Source organism: Rhamphochromis longiceps, linkage group LG15 (genome assembly GCF_057381845.1).
Source record: "Rhamphochromis longiceps isolate RC_006_pf linkage group LG15, R_longiceps_female_GT1.1, whole genome shotgun sequence".
Taxonomy (NCBI): domain Eukaryota; kingdom Metazoa; phylum Chordata; class Actinopteri; order Cichliformes; family Cichlidae; genus Rhamphochromis; species Rhamphochromis longiceps.
The window spans coordinates 37427156-37448582 of NC_140571.1; the positions used below are offsets into that span (position 1 = coordinate 37427156).

Sequence of the window (21427 nt, forward strand, 5' to 3'; positions counted from 1 at the left end):
CCCTTTACACAGTAATATAACGAGCTGAAATAACTAATCGGCTGAGTCGAACCTTTACTGCAAAGAGACACGCCACAGAAGAGTTGTGCTCATCGACACAGACAGACTCAGACTGCAACATGTTGGCAATCTACCATCCTAACTTTACCCTAGTGTGACTGAGCCATTATGCATTATTGCCACTCACTTGCAGAGACGAGGTCCATATACTGGCAGATGGCGTGAAGCAGCAGCCTCTCAAAGCTGATTGACGAACACAAACAACAGAAATGTGACAGTTATTAACCCACTTGATTCAAACTGACTACGTTTGTGTAGTGTACAAATTTCCCCGCACATCTCGACAAAGGGAGACTGTGTATTCACCACCGGCTGTAAGCTATTTTCTCCTGTTCCTGTCGCTATGGTGACAGACGATAAAGACTTGATGCAATCTAATACAGCAGGTTTACCTGCATGTTTTCAACCTGCATGTTTGTCAGAACAATCCAAACAGCAGCATTGTTGAGATGAGATTAATTAACACATTAATGAGGTGCCAAAGCAATGCACTGAGGATCACTAGGTCGTAATTTGCTCAGATTTTACTTGACAAATGACATTCCACTGAGCTCTCCAGACCACTTCCCACAGGTGTAATTCCACTGTCCATTATCAAAGTCTAACCAATTAAAGACTAAAGTGAATGAAAAGCTTTTGAAGAAGCACAGACACACCAACTGAAAGAAGAGGATTTCTACCTGCTGCTGAGGTTGATTGTGTAAACTGAGTGAGGTTGAGCGTTGAAGAAGCTCAGAAGGTTTTCCTCCAGAACTTCCAGCGTTCCCTGAGAGAAGCAGAAACCACAGATCTCACAAAATTCATAGTTTGTGTTTGGGAAAAATACTAAACTTCAGCAGGCGATCTCAGGGAGTCCTGCTCTCATGTCCCTGCGCATCATCTTTGTCCCTGATAATGATTAGGAGTATCTTATAATTTCTGATTTTCTTCAGTGTTTCATTGGGCACATTCATACAACAGAAGGCTAATGAACATCCTCTTTTTCACAAATTTCAAACATTATATAAAACATAAAAAAATAGGAAGATTAATCAATGAGGAAATAACTCTTGCAGCACGAAGCCACAAGCAGATGGGTCTATTAAGAGGACCTGCCAGTGGTGGTTAAGAGATAACTGGCTCTACATAAAACTAACATGAGTTGAACTTACTATCCGGTTGTTCAGTCTGACATCACTAGCCGTGTCTGGGTCTAATCTCCGCTGCAGGTCCATATATCAAACGATTACTATGGCATTACTGAGAGTTGAAAAACTGTCTAAAGTCTTTCATCTTTAATAAAATGATCAGCGTTCTGCTCTACCAGGTGTAACAATTGAGTTTAACATCCAGGCATCCATGAAAATGGAATTTATGACATTTAACGGAGGTAGAAGTTAGCAGGGAGTTAGCTCGCTAGCTTCTATCTAAATACAATATAACATGTCCTGACTGCGGGGTTTTGGAAACAAATTAAAACGTACAGCTCTGTTATCACTTCCAGCATAAATGAAGACAGAAAACTAAACAGCAGTGACGTTTGTAGGGTTACTGAAGTTTGGCTAGCTGGTATATAATGATGTGCTACGTGACCGCTAGCGACACAGCTATGTTAGCATAATATAAACAAGCTAACTTTTTTTCCACTCGATAAAAGTTAACGTGAGTTTTCTCGGTGGTCAGGAACAAATGTAATCGCATGGCAGGATGCTGTAAAAGGACCAAACTTCAGCCAGGAGAACAACTGAGATAATCCATCCACAATACGAGGTTAGTCATTCATATACTGCTGCACGGGCTGGGCTGTAGTTACATCCTAAGGTTTTAAAAACTGAGCTTAAATAAATAATTAGCGGTAATAAAAGCCGAGGGAGGTCAACAGTGATCACTGACTGTTTTAGGAGCTTTTTGAGATTAAATAGAAGAAAATACAAAACATTAAACATGTTAACAACACAAAAGCCATATTAAACGCAGACTACTTTAGGCCCGGAAGTAGGATTCGTTGCGTCATCACTGAACAACCGGATTGGGGCTGGGCGATATGGCCTAAAAATCCATATCACGGTATAATTTGAAGCATGTGCGGTAATGATATATATCACGATATATTATTTTCTTCTGTATAACGTATTTTACACACTATAGGGCACACTTAAAATCCTTTAATTTTCTCAAAAATCGACAGTGTGCCATATGTATGAATTCTGGTTGTGCTTACTGACCAAAACAGGCGCAGCTTGTTGACACCAACAAAATGTGCTATCGCGGTAGAGCGGTATAGTCAAAATCTCTACCGTTGGCCAAATTAATATACCGTTTATACCGCCCACCCCTACTTACTATAAAGACAACGACTTCAAATACATGAGTGATGCAATCACTGACCAAACAGTGAGAGATTTGAAGCAGAGAAGACACTCACCATGGGGATTTGTTTCCGCCTCAGAGTTGCTCGCAACCTGCGATCAATTCTCTGGAAGCAGTCCTGAGCAGTGAAGGCAGGATTTACTGCAGAGAGAGACGACAAAGTCAGACAAACAGCTTCACTTTAAAGGCTCAAAGGGTGAGACTTACCATTCCTCTGGTCTTTGAGGAGCTGGTTGGTGTTTTTCTTCTTGGCCTCCTCCAGCTCCAACAGAGAGAGCAGCCTCTCCTGCTCCTCACCAGAGCAATTCATGAAGTCGTTCCACGGCTAAAACAACAACAAGACAAGAAATGACATTAGTCAGCGTTCCTGATCTTTCTAGGTGGTCTTCAAAACCCTGTGCCCTGTGAGACCTCGCACAAGCCAAACCACACAGTTTACATTTCTTTGGACACACAAACACGGTTTTTGAGCGGCAGTTTCCTGTGGGACCTCTCAGGTAAATATTTGCGCACACAGTACATAAAATTTGAGAACATGACACGGTGAAATTATAAATCTTTTCTTAAGCCGTTCGCACTTTTGCAACAAATGCCACTAATTTGTGTACCTCTACATAGTTTCCATTGGTGCAGACTTCATAGAAGATGGATGGGATGGCTGGGTTGCTGCAAACCTCCAGATCGTCTTTGGAGCACTCATCTTTCTCAAGGAGATTAGCAAGGTAGCGTGCTAATTTTCAAAGGAGAAGATTAGAGAGAGATAAATGAGCAAAGCAATGACAGGTTTATGACTTTATAACTAATGTAAACGTTTTTCTCATCCTCTAAGGTATTGAAGCCACTAACGTCAGAATTCTTTGTAAAAATGTTGCCCAGCAGCCTCGGGAGCCTCAAATACATCCTATAAAACATTTTGAACTTGCACACAGAGACTCTTCCCCAAAGTAATCCTTTCAATGCTTTCCCAGCATTGCTCAGCCTGCAGTCTCTGACGCCGTTCTTTTAATTTACGTAAAATGAGAGCTTACTGTTCTCCTGTCGGCGGAGGCTCTTCTTGCCTTTGGCCCTGGGTGTGAGGTCAGAGTTGCGGATGGCTTGGTTGATATAGAACTGTTTCTTTTTGGTGGGTGACACTCGCTTGGCAGGAGAGCTAGGCAATGAGGTGCATTTACGCTCCTCTACCAGGCTGGAAAAACAGAGCACAGTGGATCAGTTTAGTGAGTTTGAGTTGATATATCTTTCAGAAGAATTTCCAGCTTCCAATCTCAAAATCTGATTGAGTTGTTGGAATTTCAAGGGAATCAAGTCAGCTTACTTGTTCCTCAAGCTGCTTTATTTAAACCTATTCAAATGCTCAGATGTGAAAGTAAAAGCAAGGTGTACCCTGTAACAGGCCCGGTTCACAGAAGCCCTTAGCAGGATAAACACATATAACTGACTATTTACTTATTTATTGTGTTACAGCCTTTCCTGCACAACACCTGGTACAGGTGCACAATAATAATTTCACCCTGAAACGACATGTAATAACAGCTGTAGTAAAAATCTATTGAAATACGCATATTTACATGGATGGCCATGTAATCACCTTATCTGAGGAATAACTAAGATGAAAGCATATAGATGACATTTATCCTACTAAAACTGAAAATACACCCATGAAAGCTGCAGATTTTTCCCTCCTCTGGTTTCTCTGTGTAACTGGGTCAGAACAGAGCAGAGCATCCCACAGCAGCTTCAGATGTAGGTCAGTGGGTGTCTGTGTGGACCGCCTCTGCTGGAGCTTCTTCCTGTGAGCTCAGTTGTCAACATGCTGATGCCATTTTTAGCCTGAGCTCTGCAGGTTATTAGCAACATAATATGATGTAATCTGTGCCTGGACTATTTAGGTTCGCCCATTCTCTCCCTCTGGCATCCAAACCTTAGTTTAATAAGTAAGACCTAACGAAACATGTTTCAATGCAACCTTAAAAACGCGTATTAGTTATTATGGTCGGTGTTGCGATTTCTGGCTTAAAACAGGATTTTGAACATTAGAACCGCCTCTCACCTTTAGACTCCGCTACAGGAAGGCTAGTTAGGTGCTAAAAGGCTCACAAGGACAAGTGTTAAAATTGCCCTTTAACTCTTAAATAACCAAAACCAACTACAGAGTGTATTGAAATTTTTATGTGCAGGAAACGTTGCAATACAACTAATACAAGCAACGACTCCTGAAAATAAACCTAGCTATTTATGTTAATATGACTTATTTTACCGGCTAATAACTAGCCAGCCAGCTAACGAAACAGACTCGTATTTTTGTTTTTTTTACTCACATATAATCCTGTTCTTCATTGCTATTTGTCAAAACGACCATCTTATTCCAGAAAAAATAGGCGGAAAGATCCCACTGTCTGTATCTTTACAGATCGAGAACAAAGTAAATCAATACAGTTGACACAAGAAATATAAAAACCGGACAGATTATCAGGTGAGCAGCTAGCTGCTGACTGCTAGCTTGACAGTAGGCTGTTGTCTTTTCCACAAACAAAGAGAGGAAAACACAGAGAGCACTCACTCCGTCCATAGTTTGTAGTCTCACATGACTATAAATGAATACAATACATTTGGAGGACAAATCCTTCATAACACAAGACTTCAGGATGAATGATAAAACATGGACCATGAATTTGTTTGGAAACATTTTATTTTTGACTATTACTAAAACATTCGTTGATGCAATAGAGTGTAGAAATAAGCAAAATTTATCATTGTCCAGTGAGTATCTGTTTAAAACTGAAGCATTCACTTTAACCTAAAGGTTATAATTTTAAGTGCATATGATTCTTAACAAAGACATTTGAAAGCAGATGAAAAAAAGCTTTCAGATTTATTTCTAAGAAAATGGTTTGATGTTGTTGTTGTTTTTAAACGTCTCCTTAGTGGGTCGTTTTGCATCTTTCTCATAGACGATCTTTGCTCCACCTCAGCAAACAAGAATTCCTGTCATAATTTCTGTAAGCGCCTCCATCATCTGTAAAACCCTCCATGTTGGAGAGCTTTGAGCTCAGGCATTATTCCTGCTTTGACTTTGGTTTCTTTCTTCTTAAAGTTCAGGTGACAGCAGTTTGTGTGCTCGTTACCATAACAGCAGATTTAATGGGCCAGCCACAGAGACCTCCAATTGTTCTCAGTATTTCCCACTGCTGCTGGAGAGAGAGGAGTTCAGCCTGACAGATCAGAGAGGGAAGTTTTTTATGCAATAAAGTTTTGTGGGATATGTCTGAATAATTTCATAGGAAGTGGTCAAAGGTGTTTTTATGTATATTTATTAAGTGAGATGGGGAAAGAGAACAACACAGTGATAGTAAAACTAGAACCAGGTTTCCCACTAAATATAGAAGCAAAGAAGCAATTTCCCAGGATGAGCACAGTGAAGTCAAAGAAGAGGATAAAGAAGATCACATCGGACAGCAGGTCCACCACAGATAAGGACGGGACTACATGTGAGATATCAGGGAACATAATGAGGCTTTGTGTCAACTTAATGCCGGTTTTAACCTTGGCTAAGGAGACTGAGCAGGAGGAGGAAGACGAGAAAGAAGAAAGCAACACCTCCATGAGTCGACAGGAAACAGAAACCAGCAGCAGAGACCCATCTGTCAGCAAACTAGTGGAACAGAAACAAAACGCAATTGACCTCCAGTCAGGATTAACCTCAGAGAGAACAACCAAAGCAAGACTCTCACTGACTTCTCCATTTCTGCCGCCGCCTATAAGCGAACCAAAACCATTTGATCAGAGCTCAGGCTGTCTCACTCCTCTGCCTGCCATCACTGTGCATCAACAAGCAACAACCAGCTCTGCAAAGCTTGGAGCAGAAGGCTTTGGAGGCAGTGGAGCAGTTACAGCGCAGGCTTCAGACATCAGGCCCTGGATAGACAATCCCCTGTTCTCCAAGAGTGTGAGTTAGTTTCAGATCCATTCACTGGGACATTTTCTGAACATAGTGGTTCCTGTCCTTGATGGAAGTGTATTAAACATTAAAGAGGCAGTCTACTGATTTAGCACAGGTGAAGGGTTGAGGGGGAGCACCTCAGAGCCTGTAGAAATAGTAGATGTTGAGCATCAGAAAAGAAACGCAGCATGTAGCAAGCTGGGACAATGTCTAAAAGAAGTTGGCAGCTTAAAGATTGGATTGTGGGAAATGTAGGCTTCCAGTCAGGGCTTATTTAGCATGAGCATATGCCTGTCTTTATATGGGACTGCACAGCATTTTTATCCTTTGTCCCTCCCGCCCCACAGCTTCAGAGATTGTCCCATATTTTGAGTTTGTTCTTTTCTGTGCAGAGATTGGCTGAGGTTCAGCTTCCTGACATCACCTTGTCCAGCCTGAATGCACTGCTGCAAACTGTCACATACAGACTGAGGAAGAAGAGGAGAGGGGCCGAGGAAGGACTATGGAGACAAGACCGGACTGATCAGCTCCTCGTGGCCTTTACAGATCAGAGCAGTGTCGGGCAGCAGGATGGGAAGCGGGGCAGCGTGTACGTTTGATGGATGTTACAGTTTCCATTAATCTTCAGGGACAGCAGTCTGTCCAGTTAGATAGCAGCAACAATAAGACAATAAGGGGATGTGTTTGTAGGGGATTTTCTCTAGTTTTTCCTCTACTTTATAATTTCATGTCCTTGTCACTAGTGGTAGCATGAGACAGTACCTACACATGTAGTCAAACTCCTTCAAGATGTGGTCAGAGGTTTTGCTGTCTCTCTCAATACAGTTTCAAGACTGAAGGAAATACCAGGAGATGGGCCTTCGCACAAGGAGAGCTGGACAGGGCAGTAGAAGGGCAGACTATTGTCTGAAGTGGGACAGCACTGCCACAGCCCCACAGAATGACCTCCAGTGGGCTGTTCACGGGCAGATTTTTCATCAAACTGCCAGAAATGCAGTCCACGGGGCCCTGATGTCCTGTTCTCACAGTCTAGCACCCTGCAGCTTGACTGGCCTTCATCAACGATATGCCTGCTCAGGCCATTACTGACCCACTGTAAACCCGGGACTGCTGGATGATGTTCCTTCAGGTCCCGCTGAAGGACATCAGGAGGTCACGGCATCCTCATGGAGTTGCTTTCATTTGTACCAAACCAGGAGGATTCACAGTGGTTTCTGCTTCCTAACTGGACACACTGGTATCCCTGAAGTTTAACTGATTCTGTGTCACACTGTGATGATTGAGCATTCCCTTAATTTTTTTTTAAATATACTTTATTTACCCCAAGAAGTATGATGTCTTCTAAATGCTGATATTTATTTGTGTCGATTATTTCTTTAAGAAAATTATTTTTTTTATTGACTTCAGTAGTACGTAATCCACAGGAGCTGTTGACAGTCAGTGACACATAAAATCATGTCAGTTAGTTAAATTTAGTGTTAATACTCCAAGCTGAACTGAACAAATATTATCACAAGAGCAAGTTTTATGCAGGTTTCGTGTGTGTACACATAAATATCTACACCAAATAAACGGTAAAATTTGATTCTACATTTTTTTCTCCTTTAAAACAGACGAGCTGGAAAAGACAGATCACCTGGTGCCTGCAGGGTAAACAGACAGATGAGCCTTCCTCCACTTCATCCTGCACCCAAAGCGCCTCTCATCTTCCTCAGGATGGTGCAGCCAAACCACCTGACTGCTCAGACGCCGCAGTGACTCAACAACCACACATAACTTGCAGATATTTTTAATTTTTTCAGAACACCAGACATTCTTTTAAGCTACCATACTTCAAGGAAATAACGTACATCTTACAGCTGATATTCAAGTAGAACAGCATATTCATTCCAAAATGAGACATCCAGCTTACAGTTTCAGTTCTGCAGTATTTCAGGGCATTTTAGTATAATTGTTGATCTTTTATTAAACATTTTCTGCCTTTTTTCCAGAGTTAGACAGGAAATATAAGAGAGGGAGCTGGGAAATTACAGCACGCAGCTGTAGAAGCCTTTAAGGTTACACTACATGGACAAAAGTATTGGGAGTAAGTCTGTACTGTTGAATTAAAGCAGCTAGCATGCCGTCTGTCTTTACAAAGATTCCCGAAAGAATGTGCTGTTGGAGAGAGCTCACTGAAATTGAGCTTGGTGCAGTAACAGGACGCCACAGCCGCAGTTTGTGACATTTCTTCTCTCATAGATATCCCACAATCAGCTATAAGTGGAGGAAGTGTTTGAGAATGACAGAAGGTCAAACTCCAAACATGGCTTTGGTTTCCTTGGCTGCTCCACTACTTTTATCCATGTAGTGCACGTGTGCTAATCACTCACCCATCCAGCTTGTCTCATGCATATATATATATATATATATATATATATATATATATATATATATATATATATATATATATATATATATATATATATATATATATATATATAAAAATGCCATTACAGTACGGTAACATTCAGCAGCCAGTGTGTCGTTTGTTAGAAAGAAACAAACACATAGTTCAGAATAAAAACAGTTGTTGACTGAAGGCAATGTTTTTGTCTCACTGATTGCTCTGTTTTGTTAAATATTACTTCTTTGATTGAACGTGGAATTTTTGGCATGTTTGACATGAATTTAACGTCTACAGTGACACCCGTGTATCTCATTTATCACGAGGTTTCCAGCTCTTTTAAGGAAAAGCAAGCAAAGTTAAGAACCCCCCCCCAATTCATAAATAATAAGATTAGTCTGCATAATAAAAATTTGGATAAATAAAAAACATTCAGATAAAAGATATAATAAAGTTGTTTTTTACAAAACAATAAGAGGTAAATTCTCTCCTCAAAAGAGATACTGTATAGTCCTGAAACAACCCGCCACTCAAATGCCCTCTAACCTATAAAACCACCTTGAGAATTAACATAAAACATACAGTCTGAATATTTCAGTATTCAGACTGAAAGAATGCTTTTTGTAAAACAAAGATGAGGTTGTAATAGGTCTAATGACTGAATCCTGAGCTACACTGCTCACTGGTTTAGCAGCGACCCCTGCATAACATTCATTCAGGACAAATAAACCAATGAGGAGTGATGACACTGACACAGAAAGAGAAAACACAGTGTAAGACTAATCAACCCATATACAGCTGGTAAAATAAGTTCTGAACGTGTCGCCAATTTTTGAAGTAAATCTATTTCTAAAGGTGCTATCGGCATGAAATCCTCACCAGATGTCAGTAACAACCCATCCAATCCACACATGCAAATAAATCAAACCACAGATGATAATAAATCAAGTTAATAATAAATTAAGTGTAATAATGAGAAATGACACAGGGAAAAAGTAGATGCAAAAGGCAAAAGTCATGACATCAGCTGAAATCAGTCATTAGTAATTTGCCACTTAGTGCAAATGAATATCAGCTGGTTCAGTTCTAACTGATGGCCTATAAAATGTGTCTCATTACCAAGCTGTCATACAAGAAACATCTCATGATGGGTAAAACCAATGAGATCTGTCAAGACCTTCACATGCTTGTTGTTGCTAAACATACTGATGGGATTGTTACAGAAGAATTTTTAAACTACTGATGGTTCCAGTGAGCACTGTTGGGGCCATAATCGTGAAGTGGAAAGGACATAATTTCACCACAAACCAGTCACAACCAGTGGCTCTTTGCAAGACTCCAGACAGAGGAGCGAAAAGGATGATCAGAAGAGTTCTCCAAGATCTGCAAGAAGACCTGAAATCAGCAGGTACAATGTGGATGCACTCATCCATGATGGCCTATATGCATCCTTTTTTTTTAAACAAAGTATTAAATCAATTTCAGTAACTGTGTTCAGCACTTTTTCCCTGTGTAATTTCTCATTATAACACAAAACATAATTTGTGGACATCTATTGTTTGATATGGTATAGTTTTACTGTCATCTGGTGAGGATTTCAGCAGCACCTTTAGAAATATATTTACTCAGAAAACTGATGCTTTCTGTACTTATTTTACTCGCTGTGGAGGGTAAAGAGTTACAGATGAAAGAGCTGAGCAAGGCACCGAAGTCATTACCACAAAGGACCTTCGGTTGTTTCTTTTAAAGCTTCTACTCTGTTTTTCTCAGACAGTAACATTTCAGTCCACTTGTCCACTGGCGTTTTCTTACTGATGGACTTTAAAGTGCTCATTTTTTCATGTCCCTGTGAAGACTTTGCAGCATTCAAATGACATACAGAGGGGAAGATGAAGCTTTTGTTTGTCTTTGGTCCGCTCGTTTAGTGCCAGTCCGCTTCATAGCGTGCTCTCCTCTGAGTTGCCGCCGACTATAAAGAGAACCGAGGGATCTTTGCTGGAACTCTCTGCTCTGCGTTTCGACCCACGAGATTTGCCTGATTCTCCCTGAAGACCGCTGTTACTGCCGTCTGATTCAGTGCTGGCCCTGCGGCTCACCGTAGCCACCTCCCGGGCCATTTCCTCTGGATGTGGTAGTGCGCGCATTGCCACAGAGCCAGATTTGCCTTTGCTAGATTTTTCTTTTTTCGGCTTACCCGCCTTTGACTTGCTGTCAGATGATTTCCCAGGCAGGTGTGGACTTTTGCTTGGTTGAGGAGGAACGATTGGTGGTTGTGGTTTATTGACGGGAGGATTAACTCTGTGCTCGGGTGCGTTTGGCTGTGCTGTCCCGTTACTGACGACCACATCTGTGAGGCAGTCGTCATCAGTCTGATCCTTGGCAAAGTTGACAAACACCTACAAAAGGTAAGGGGCTTTAGTATCACTGAGACTTATTCTTTCTTTACTGACCCAAGTCTTGTTTAATTATGACCAAGCTTTAAAGTGGGATTTGGCAGATCGGGTATCGCAGCGCCACATGTGGAGAAAATCACTAAGAAAGAATCACTTGGCTCCACTTACATGGGATCATAGGCCATGAGACTTACACCACCCATTTTGCAGAAATAGTCATTTTCCAAAACACTAAAGAGGTTTTTAAACCTTCATCACAGCCCTCACCTGGTCCAGCGTGGTCTGTGAAATGGAGAAATCAACGATGCCCAGCTCCTCGTAGTTGTTTGCCAGCACGTCGAAGACTCGAGCGAGGCAGCAGGCGTGCGAAGGTAGCTGGTACTGCAGCACATTCTGGTGCCGCTCCTTCAGCTCAATACTAGGAAAACACTCCTTCATGTAGGTGCTGACGGGACACGAGTCGGGGTCCGATTTGGTGTCTGCCAAACGAAGGATGATGGTGTATCCATCACCAAACCTGAAAGACGGGAAGGAACGAAGCACGTGATTCACGACTGTTACATGAGAAGATAAACTTCTCTGATCCTGACCTCTTCACGAATTTGTTCACATTCTGTTTTGAAAGGGTCAAGGCTATTTTCAGTACTTTTTTTTTTTTTTTTTCTTTTCAGTATTAAGTCAGAACTGGGGGTGAAATGCAAAACACTACAGGATGCACTTTCAGCCTGTCTAATGTAGACAACACACCAGACATTAAATCGGGGAGAAGTGCAGCGGCTCGTAGAGGTAAGTGGATATTGTTTAGCTGGTATCAGATCGTATGCCTATATTTGCTGTATCGCACAGCACTAGCGTTTGCTTACCTGTTCTTCAGGTGCTGCACAGACCCAAGACACCGAAACCTGCCGTTGACCATGATGGCCATCCTGGTGCAAAGTGCCTCGCACTCCTCCATGCTGACAATACAAACATTTAGAGACGGCAGTAAATATTTTGCCTTTACAATACAAAACTCCATCGGGAATGAAATAAAGCTGAACTGACTGGTACCTGTGTGAGGTTAGCACTACAGCTCTTCCCTCTTTGGTGACACTGAGAATGCAGTTCCACAAAAATCTTTTGGCTTTTGGGTCCATGCCAGTGGTAGGCTCATCCTGACAAAAGGTGGTGGGGGAGCATAGAGGAGATACGGAGTGAGATATAAGTTAGGAATATTTTAAGGATGAAGGTCATTCAATAATAACCGCATCATCTTTTCTATTAAGCTGAATCATCACCAGGAATATGACAGGTGGAGACCCGATGAGGGAGATGGCTGTGGAGAGCTTCCTCTTGTTGCCCCCGCTGTAGCCTCCAGCCTCCTGATCGGCATACTGAGTAAGCCCCAGCTTCTTCACACCCCACTGTGCCACCTAGAGAACAGCAGAGAAACTGCTGACTGTAGCCAAACTTGATACTTCACCTCTTGAAATAACATTTAAAGAAGACAAAACCTAGATTTTTACAATGGCCACATATTTAGCTAAATAAAAACACCAACTCTTCAGCATATCTTCCTTCATAAAACTTTAGCTTGGGAATTTTACACCACCTTAGAGACGAACTCCTCTGGCACCCCCCGCAGGCGGGCGTACAGCTCCAGATGTTCCCGACCTGTGAGCAGGTCGCTGATGGCATCGAACTGTGGGCAGTAACCCATCAGCTGGTGGACCCGCTCCATTTCTGTCAGCACACTGAGAGCAGAGAAATAGCTGATGCAATATCTGTGGTTTGGTACAATAGTAGTTCTGTAGGGGCTGAAGTCACTGCAGCAGACACGCTTTGTACCTGTGCTGGCTGAGGAAAGCCTCTCCATGAGTGACAGGTGTATCTCCAGTTAGCATCCGAAATGTTGACGTCTTCCCAGCTCCGTTGACCCCAAGCAGCCCAAAACACTGGACGGCAGAGACATAAGAGCAGTATGCTACAAACATCTCTATTTATATACACACAGCTCAGTTATTAAGTCATAAGATAACAGAAGCTTTTACTAGCAGAAGCAACTATAGAAAAAGTAGGTCCATTGCTAGTAACGATGGTATTTTTAGATACTGCAGCACTACACTGTTCACTGCATCATTCCATGTTTGGCACTGATCACCACCTGCACTCATGTATATATCTATCTACTTAGCACTTTTAATTCTTATTCTTATTTTTATTTTCATGTCTATTTAAGCGTAATTTATGACGGTTTGTTTGCACTGAAGCACCGCAGCAATTTCCTAATGTTGTAAATCTGCTCAACATTTGGCAATAAAACCCTTTCTGATTCTGACTACATGTGAAAGTATAAATAGCAGTTACAGTGGTGAAAAGCAGTACCTCAAGTTGCATTTACAATATCATAAAACAGTCCCTGTGATAATGTGGCTGTAACTACATGGATAAAGAACACAGAGCTGACAGCGAAAGGGGGTGGGTGTGTGTGTGTGTCTTCACAATCACTGGTGCGCAGATCCCTCACCTCGCTGCGAGGAATCCCGAGGCAAAGACGGTCTACGGCTGGCTTTCTGCCGGCTTTATAAACCTGAACAACAAGAAGCTTATTTGTTACACTTTTAAGCTGAAATTCACCACTCTGTGTCAGTGTAGGAGGAGGACAGCTCATCAGTGAGAGTCTCTCGAATGAGAAACATTTAGCTGCAGTAGAGTTAATTAGTGACCTAAACAAGTTCAGCGTTTACATTTCCTGCACGTTGTACCTTGCTCAGGTCGATCATGGTGAGGATGTCTGAGTGTGCTTTCCCACTTTTGACCCTCTCTCGCTCTCTCGCAACATCCTCATCCTCTGGACCAAGAGGAGGCAACTCAGGCTTAGTCCACCAAGGCCTGAACAAACACACAAGCAACCAACTCACAGATCCCACTTTTATTTGATTTTAGAATTTCTATCCATTAAACTGACACACTTGCACGGCAGCAATAAGAGGAAGGAAAAGGGAAACAACCTGAGAAATGAGTGCAGAGAACGTTAAAAATAGATTTATTTATTTTTTTTACCTGTAGCGGATGAAGAATTTGTACTGAAGGAGTATGGTAAAGATGAAGAAGACGACACCTTCTACTGCCATTGCAAAAAGGTTCTTTCCTACAAAGTCCCACTGAAGGGGGTCCAGGCTTGGTTTGGTACCTGGAGGAGAGACATTACATCTATATTTAGTCTTTGTAAGAGCAAATAACTCTTTTGAGGCTGACTAGTATGTACCCAGTCTTTTGAACGCATCCACCATGGCCTGGTTTTTGGCCATGTCGATAAGTCCTCGTCCCAAACAAAAATGAGGGAAGATTAAAAACACCTTCTTCAGGATTCTGTTCACCTCGTTCAGATACTGGAAAGACAAAATCATTCACATATGATGTATTAGTTAAAGGTGCATTAAACAAAATTATGTTTCTACTGCAGAGAAATATTTTAAGGAACATTTCCTTAGTTAAGAAAATGTAAAACAAGAGGGTTAAAGCATAGTTACTGTTATTTACATATATTTATGCCTTATTCCTAGAACACAGGTGAAGAAGTAATTGAACTTCACGCCTGCGTAAAATTTACCTCATCTACAAACAGCTCCAGGACGAAGGTGGCGATGCTGCCGTTGATTCCAATGAAGAGGTTGATGGAGGTCAAAAATACATAAGCTGTGCTTGGGACAGTGAACACAAAGGATGCTGGGTACATAAGAGGGGTTATGGACCACCCGTAGAACAGGAGGAGCAGGATAAGAGCAGGCAGGTTGGTCTCAGAAACGTATGACTGCTGCTGGAAACTGATGAAAATCAGCACCACCATGATAGCAGGAATGGTGTAGTTTAACTGGAAACAAAGAAAAAAGGGAAAACTATCCTGAGCCTGGATTTTTATCTAGTCAAGTATGTGATGATAGTCTAAAGGCCTTTACACACCTGACATGTAAAATCTGTACAAATATTTCGTGTTAAAAATGTTTCTGGGACGATTCTCAATGCAACTATTCATGCTCAGTAATTTCCCTGGACATTTATTTTTTCATACTGAGCTTGAATTTTCTGATTTCTTTGGGTCTGAATAAACAGCATTGATCAATCTGACCACTGCATTTGGCAACAAGAGCGCTCGTAGCTCAAAACATGTATTGGATCCACAAACAGTAAAATAATACTATTTTACTTCAGACACACAGCTAGACGCTTCTCCAGGTCAATCAGGTCTCTGAACTTATGTCTCTGCTTCCTCAGATGTGGAAGCCAACGAGAGCTCAAACTGTCCCACCGACATCCTGAAATGTGTGCGAAAGCACCGTGATACAGCTGCAACTCCTGGATCAAACCGTGAAATCTCAGTTTCTTCCTTGTCTTGTTCAGAAACATCAGGACCAGCTCATTATTGCTCAATGCTGTGTGTAATGGTCTTTACAGTGACAGTACCCTTTACAGTAGTAAATGGATTGATGAAACTTCCTGACTTACACTGATAATAATAATAATAATGGATAATAATAATAATGGATACTTTATTGATCCCCATGGGGAAATTACTTGTTTTTCTCTGCATTTGACCCATTCACTCAGTGAAGCAGTGGGCAGCCCACTAAGCAGGCGCCCGGGGAGCAGTGTGTAGGGACGGTACCTTGCTCAGGGGTACCTCAGGGTAGCCGTTAAGTGGATTCGAACCGCCGACCTTCCGATCATGGGGCGACCACTTTACCTACTGAGCTATCCCTGCATACAAATCTGTCTGAGTGAGGACAGTTAACTTCTTCTATCTCGAGCTGTACTGACCATGTCCCAGGTAAAGTTGGCCAGCCAGTAGAGAATCGGTTTGACCCCGCTGACAAACTGCAGGTGTTTAGCTTTGCTGACTCGCTCCTCTATCAGAAAAAGGACGAAACTGGCCGGCACGAAGGACATGGCAAAGATCACACAGATGGAAACCAGGACATCCACGGATGTAGTCATCCTGAAGGAGAAAGCAGAGAAAAACACATCAGAGGACTGTGGACCTCTTTATTTTAAAAGAAAAAAAAAAAAATATTTTTTTACAACAGTGCAGAGTTTAAATCCACTCTAATCTTCTCCCTCAGATAAACAGAACTAATACAACGAGCACAAGAGCCAAACTGGTGAACTTGAACTCTCCACAGCAGTGAACTAACATGGCTACTTCAGTGAGCTGCTCCTTGGTGAGGTTGAGTGGGTGATTGTAGGCAGTGATGCCGTGCTTCCTCCTCTCAGGACCTGGCGGCAGACTCGCTCTCAGCAGGCCGTTGTTCATCACATTGACAAATGACACCATGGCGTGCCAGCCTTTGTTGTTGTACCACACCTGAGCACAGAAAAGAGAGCGTTTGAGCAGACACAAATATCTGGACGCATCACCTACATCGCTTTCTTTAAAGTCTGGGGAAAAACAAACAGAAGACACAAAGACAGATAAAAAGACGCTCATTTACCTTCACATTGTTTTCACTGTTCAGCCCTCCTAAGACCTCTGGGAGTCTGTGCAGCAGGTTTCCCAGTGAACTGTTCTGTGATGAAGCAAAAAGCAGACTCTCAGTGTTGACGGCTTTAATGGGGAATCATGTGGTGTGGGGGATGGTGGGTGAAGCTTTTTATTGTTATTAGCCGGTGCTCTGGTCAGGACTAGCTTTTCCTGGCACCAGCAGTAGAACTTCCAGCCCTTTTAAATATTTTACTTCCATTTTCCCTGCTTTTCTCTCTGTAAAGGTAGAAAAAAAAAAAAAGTCTTATTAAAGCACTCATCTTAAGGCTCTCTGTACCTGTGGGACTCGGAAACGAGTCCTGATGGCCATGACCGAGTCTTGGAGATATTGGGTTTGAGATACAGCTCTACCTCCGAGGGAGAATCCTCCGTATCTGTGATACATTTTAGAAATAATACAAAGGTGGTTCAACCGAGTTCATTTAAAACAGTTCAAAGCATTTAAAGAAATATCACAGTTAAATAGAGCAGATATTTTGTATATTAGTGTAATTTAACAGCTTACCTGAATTCATTCACCCACTTCTTGGTTTTTAGGCTATTAAAGGCAGAGAGAGAGAGAAGCGATCACAGAGTTATATTCATGATGGAAAAATGCAAATCAGTCAAAGTTTATAAAGACATTTATGAATACTGTGAAGTGTTCGGTCAATTGGAATCAAAATTAATGATAGCTATTAGGGGTGCAACGATACTCGTATTGATATTGAACCGTTCGATACAGTGCTTTCGGTTCGGTACGCATATGTATCGAACAATACAAAATTTGCAATTTATTTTATCAACTTTCCTTCTGACGATGCTGTCTGTGTTGAGCGCTCAGTGGATCTGCGTTCGACTACTCCGCCTAGGCTGCACTGTCGAGCGCAGATCCACTGAGCGCTCAACACAGATAGCATCGTCAGAAGGAAGAGCGCAGGGCAAGCTAGCGAGACAGAAGTTAAGCTCTCCTTGCAACATGGCAAATTGAACCTCCCCCACCCTCATTCAGATCTGGCGTTTGGAATTATTTTGGTTTTCATGTGAGGTATGACCCTGAAGGTAAGCGCGTCATGGACTAAAGTAAAACAGTATGTTGGATGTGCCACGCAATGCTCAATTACATGGGTGGGAACTAGTGTGTTAGCGCGCAGTTAGCTCGTTAACGTGTTAGCCGTCTAGCCCCATGCAGGGGTAGCTCGTTAACGGAGATTTGCCGTGTTGTGGCGTTATCGTCATTTCAACGAGATTAACGCTGACAGCACTAGTGGGAACACAACGAATATGACTGCACATTTACGCTGACATCATCCTAGTGCAAAGACAAGTGTTAGCAGACAAAAACAACAAGCATGCATGCTACAAACTTTACCCGGGTCATTTAGACAGCCGTTAGCACATGATTCTCCTTATGGGGACCTGATATGTTTAATATTGTGGCGAGCTCAGACAACGAGGAGACGGAGGTGTCGTTTGGTCTTGCTTCCCGTGAGCTAGCCAGGGAGCACAGCCGTTTATTGACATCTGCAGAAGAACACTGCCGCTAGCTAACTGCTAAGCGCGGCAACCGCACAGCAACAACAACACACAGAGCGCCCTCTGACCCCGGAAGGACACACCGTCGCAGCGAGAAGGCGTCACCCGTCACTATGGCAACATAAACAAAACATAACTATACAAACAGAACCCCGAACAGCCCTGACCCGCTACATAGCCCCCACCTAAGGGGTCAGTCGTCCCCGACGACCCCATTGCCCCACACAAAGTCCTGCAAATGTCCAGGTGAATTCTTTTGGCGCACCGGCCGGTCACGACCGGCGGGGGAAAAGTCACTCGGGTCAGAACATGGGCTGCCACCATCATCCCACTTCTGACACCAATGTGGCGAGCTCAGACAAGGAGGAGACGGAGGTGTCGTTTGGTCTTGCTTCCCGTGAGCTAGCCAGGGAGCACAGCCGTTTATTGACATCTGCAGAAGAACACTGCCGCTAGCTAACTGCTCAGCGCGGCAACCGCACAGCAACAACAACACACAGGGCGCCCTCTGACCCCGGAAGGACACACCGTCGCAGCGAGAGGGCATCACCCGTCACTATGGCAACATAAACAAAACATAACGTACAAACAGAACCCCAAACAGCCCTGACCCGCTACAATATGCTGCTGAGAATATAGCCCAGAAGAAGCGTATAGTATAACTTTTATTTTGGAAAGAGCCATTTCTCTGTAATAAACTCTTTTCCAAAGATGAGTGATTCCTCAATCAGATACAGGTGTTACCGCGCCAGATCCGCGGCCCCGAACCGTAGTAAGGAAACCTCTGGCAGTTACTTGAAGGTTCCGTAACTGACTCGTAGCCGGCAACAGCTTACTATACAGGTCAACTCCGCTAGCAAAAAGATCGAAGGAGGCGTAGGAAACTGCTTCACCGAACTTTATTTCTTCTCTAAGGCACGAACACCGCGTACAGTGGGCTGAAACAGTTTACTCACAGCGAGCATCGCCGACACAACTCTGGCTGTCGAGGGAGTTATTATATTCCTTTTATTTATTTTCTTTCCTTCTGTAGCTAACCGTTACTTTTTCCCCTTCTCCGCTCTCTCTCTTCTCACACACACACACACACACACACACACACACACACACACACACACACACCAGGCAGTCCCGCTAACACACATCCCGAATACATTTCCCATCAGGCTTCATCCTTAAAGGGCCATGCCTGTAACACAGGGCTTGCAAAATCGCTAGCCCGACGTCCCGGGGCTAGCGATTTTTCCAGTCGGGCTACCAAAATCTATCTCTGCCCTGCCCGTCGGGCTATTGTAGGAAGAAAAATATATGTCAATGCTTTTGCATTCTTTCGGAAATGTAGCTGGGTAGTTATGTCATTGGCATCGGTGAGCCACTGTCAATATGTGACATATTGAAATCGCGTTTGACTTTGCGCTTGTTTTTTGCTTTCACTTTGCAAATGTCCAGGTGCCTTCTTTTGGCGCACCGGCCGGTCACGACCCGCGGGGGAAAAGTCACTCGGGTCAGAACATGGGGTGCCACCATCATCCCGCCTCTGACACCAATGTGGCGAGCTTAGACAAGGAGGAGACGGAGGTGTCGTTTGGTCTTGCTTCCCGTGAGCTAGCCAGGGAGCACAGCCGTTTATTGACATCTGCAGAAGAACACTACCGCTAGCTAACTGCTCAGCGCGGCAACCGCACAGCAACAACAACACACAGGGCGCCCTCTGACCCCGGAAGGACACACCGTCGCAGCGAGAGGGCGTCACCCGTCACTATGGCAACATAAACAAAACATAACTGTACAAACAGAACCCCGAACAGCCCTGACCCGCTACAATAAAACAAGTAATTTCCCCATGGGGATCAATAAAGTATCCATTATTATAATATGCTGCTGAGAATATAGCCCAGAAGAAGCGTATAGTATAACTTTTATTTTGGAAAGAGCCATTTCTCTGTAATAAACTCTCTTTTCCAAAGATGAGTGATTCCTCAATCAGATTTTTTAATTACTTTTGTTTCAGCAACATTAAATTTAAAAACTGTACTTTTGAGTTAAAATATATATTTATAATTTTAATAAATGACAAATTAAAAAGGCATGAACTTTTTTTTGTATCGAAAAAAATATCGAACCGTGACACCAAAGTATCGAACCGAACTGTGAATTTTGTGTATCGTTGCACCCCTAATAGCTATATGTATATTTTTATTGTGTTGAGTTAATGAAGTACCTTTTCTTAAGGATTTGAGAGTAGGTCTTCACCAGGTAATCTGAGATGTTATAACTTGTCAGATTTTGCAGGATGTCTCCAGTCGGCCTTTTAATCTGAAAAATAAAAAACTGCAATGGGTCAGTTGAAAGCACTGGGGTCCAGTACAGTACAGACATAGTCTACAGTATTTAACGAAAACAAACATTTCATGACAAAAATTCAGATAATGTTGGTTCTGTTATGAGTTAACTGGTGATATTTTCTGATGGTGCAGAGATCTGATCACTGTGTTACAGTAAATCAGTCCTGATTGAGCCCGCGCTGACCTGTGGAGGCGGAAGCCCTCCAGCACCCTCAGGACACTCGGGGAGCATTCGGTAGACGTCTTCTGTGCTGCACTGACATTCAGGTGAGGGTCTGTCTCTGCTCCAGTTGCCTCTGCTGAACATGTCCCAGGTAGAGTAAGATAACTGTGGCCTCATGAATAAACCACCCCGCCCAGCTTCACACTGAGGATCCCTGCAGGGAGAAGACAGTTTTGGTGTCATAGTCATCGATGTGCAGTGAAAATATTAAAAAAAGTACGCAGATTTACTCAAATCTATATGTTTACTTATAGAGAGATGCAATTTCAGCTGAATGCCACTGGAGGTTTTATATTGTCTAACCACTCTGTAACCAAACTAAAACCGACACTTTCTGAAAACCTGAGGAAAACGTGCATACATTTTAGCCACAGCAGTAATATCTGTGTAAGGAAAATAAATATTTTCTGGTGCCTAATACACTGTATTTAACATCATGATGTCTCAGCACCACAAGTCCTTCTATCTTTACTACTGCCTCCATAAATACCACTGAAACCAGTTCAATGGGATGATCTTACGTCATGTTGTCCTCCTTTTCCATGCACTTGGTACCAAATTCAGGCTGGTCAAGGAGAGCTTCAAGCAGAGTCTCCATGGCTGGGTTTCCAGGATCATCGTTGCTGTGAATATAAAAACACAGATGAAAGAATTCCTCAATAATATGCTCAATAACAGAAACAAAATGCCGAGGGAGC

General features: G+C 42.7%; 4 protein-coding genes and 1 long non-coding RNA gene across 5 annotated transcripts in view; 3 read left to right on the top strand and 2 right to left on the bottom strand.

Annotated features, from left to right (window-relative positions):
* Positions 1 to 4941, bottom strand: part of r3hdm4 (R3H domain containing 4) — a 9586-nt gene extending 4645 nt beyond the window's left edge. Inside the window, exons 1-7 of the mRNA XM_085382209.1 lie at positions 4728 to 4941; positions 3438 to 3595; positions 3018 to 3139; positions 2617 to 2734; positions 2465 to 2550; positions 741 to 826; positions 188 to 243 (exon numbers count right to left, since the gene is read on the bottom strand). Coding sequence (XP_085238335.1) covers positions 188 to 243; positions 741 to 826; positions 2465 to 2550; positions 2617 to 2734; positions 3018 to 3139; positions 3438 to 3595; positions 4728 to 4768 — 667 coding nt within the window. The 5' untranslated portion in view covers positions 4769 to 4941. The remainder of the gene's footprint in view (positions 1 to 187; positions 244 to 740; positions 827 to 2464; positions 2551 to 2616; positions 2735 to 3017; positions 3140 to 3437; positions 3596 to 4727) is intronic.
* Positions 1 to 21427, top strand: part of LOC146653113 (uncharacterized) — a 172703-nt gene that overhangs the window by 278 nt on the left and 150998 nt on the right. The window lies entirely within an intron of this gene.
* On the top strand, positions 5283 to 8331 carry LOC146653114 (uncharacterized). The gene is made up of 3 exons (XM_085382264.1): positions 5283 to 6355; positions 6742 to 6938; positions 7963 to 8331. The coding sequence occupies exons 1-3, from the start codon at positions 5732 to 5734 to the stop codon at positions 8105 to 8107; spliced, it is 966 nt and encodes a 321-aa protein (XP_085238390.1). The 5' UTR covers positions 5283 to 5731; the 3' UTR covers positions 8108 to 8331.
* abca7 (ATP-binding cassette, sub-family A (ABC1), member 7) overlaps positions 8844 to 21427 on the bottom strand; it is a 29617-nt gene continuing 17033 nt past the window's right edge. The window contains exons 30-49 of the mRNA XM_085381323.1: positions 21251 to 21352; positions 20691 to 20883; positions 20383 to 20477; positions 17152 to 17184; positions 16924 to 17020; positions 16597 to 16671; positions 16300 to 16469; positions 15926 to 16103; positions 14721 to 14981; positions 14376 to 14499; positions 14171 to 14300; positions 13873 to 13999; positions 13635 to 13697; positions 12956 to 13062; positions 12720 to 12861; positions 12406 to 12540; positions 12179 to 12282; positions 11992 to 12084; positions 11396 to 11645; positions 8844 to 11131 (exon numbers count right to left, since the gene is read on the bottom strand). Coding sequence (XP_085237449.1) covers positions 10673 to 11131; positions 11396 to 11645; positions 11992 to 12084; positions 12179 to 12282; positions 12406 to 12540; positions 12720 to 12861; positions 12956 to 13062; positions 13635 to 13697; positions 13873 to 13999; positions 14171 to 14300; positions 14376 to 14499; positions 14721 to 14981; positions 15926 to 16103; positions 16300 to 16469; positions 16597 to 16671; positions 16924 to 17020; positions 17152 to 17184; positions 20383 to 20477; positions 20691 to 20883; positions 21251 to 21352 — 2938 coding nt within the window. The 3' untranslated portion in view covers positions 8844 to 10672. The remainder of the gene's footprint in view (positions 11132 to 11395; positions 11646 to 11991; positions 12085 to 12178; positions 12283 to 12405; positions 12541 to 12719; positions 12862 to 12955; positions 13063 to 13634; positions 13698 to 13872; positions 14000 to 14170; positions 14301 to 14375; positions 14500 to 14720; positions 14982 to 15925; positions 16104 to 16299; positions 16470 to 16596; positions 16672 to 16923; positions 17021 to 17151; positions 17185 to 20382; positions 20478 to 20690; positions 20884 to 21250; positions 21353 to 21427) is intronic.
* On the top strand, positions 17543 to 21419 carry LOC146653116 (uncharacterized). Its single transcript, XR_014907503.1, has 3 exons — positions 17543 to 17687; positions 20661 to 20773; positions 21294 to 21419. It is a non-coding gene; the product is annotated as an uncharacterized LOC146653116 (long non-coding RNA).

Excerpts from the sequence above, each read along its gene's own strand:
- LOC146653114 (XM_085382264.1), top strand. The coding sequence starts at position 5,732 with ATGGGGAAAGAGAACAACACAGTGATAGTAAAACTAGAACCAGGTTTC. Across the intron at positions 6,356-6,741 it reads ATCCCCTGTTCTCCAAGAGT|AGATTGGCTGAGGTTCAGCT; the intron begins GTGAGTTAGTTT and ends TTTTCTGTGCAG. Across the intron at positions 6,939-7,962 it reads GATGGGAAGCGGGGCAGCGT|ACGAGCTGGAAAAGACAGAT; the intron begins GTACGTTTGATG and ends CCTTTAAAACAG.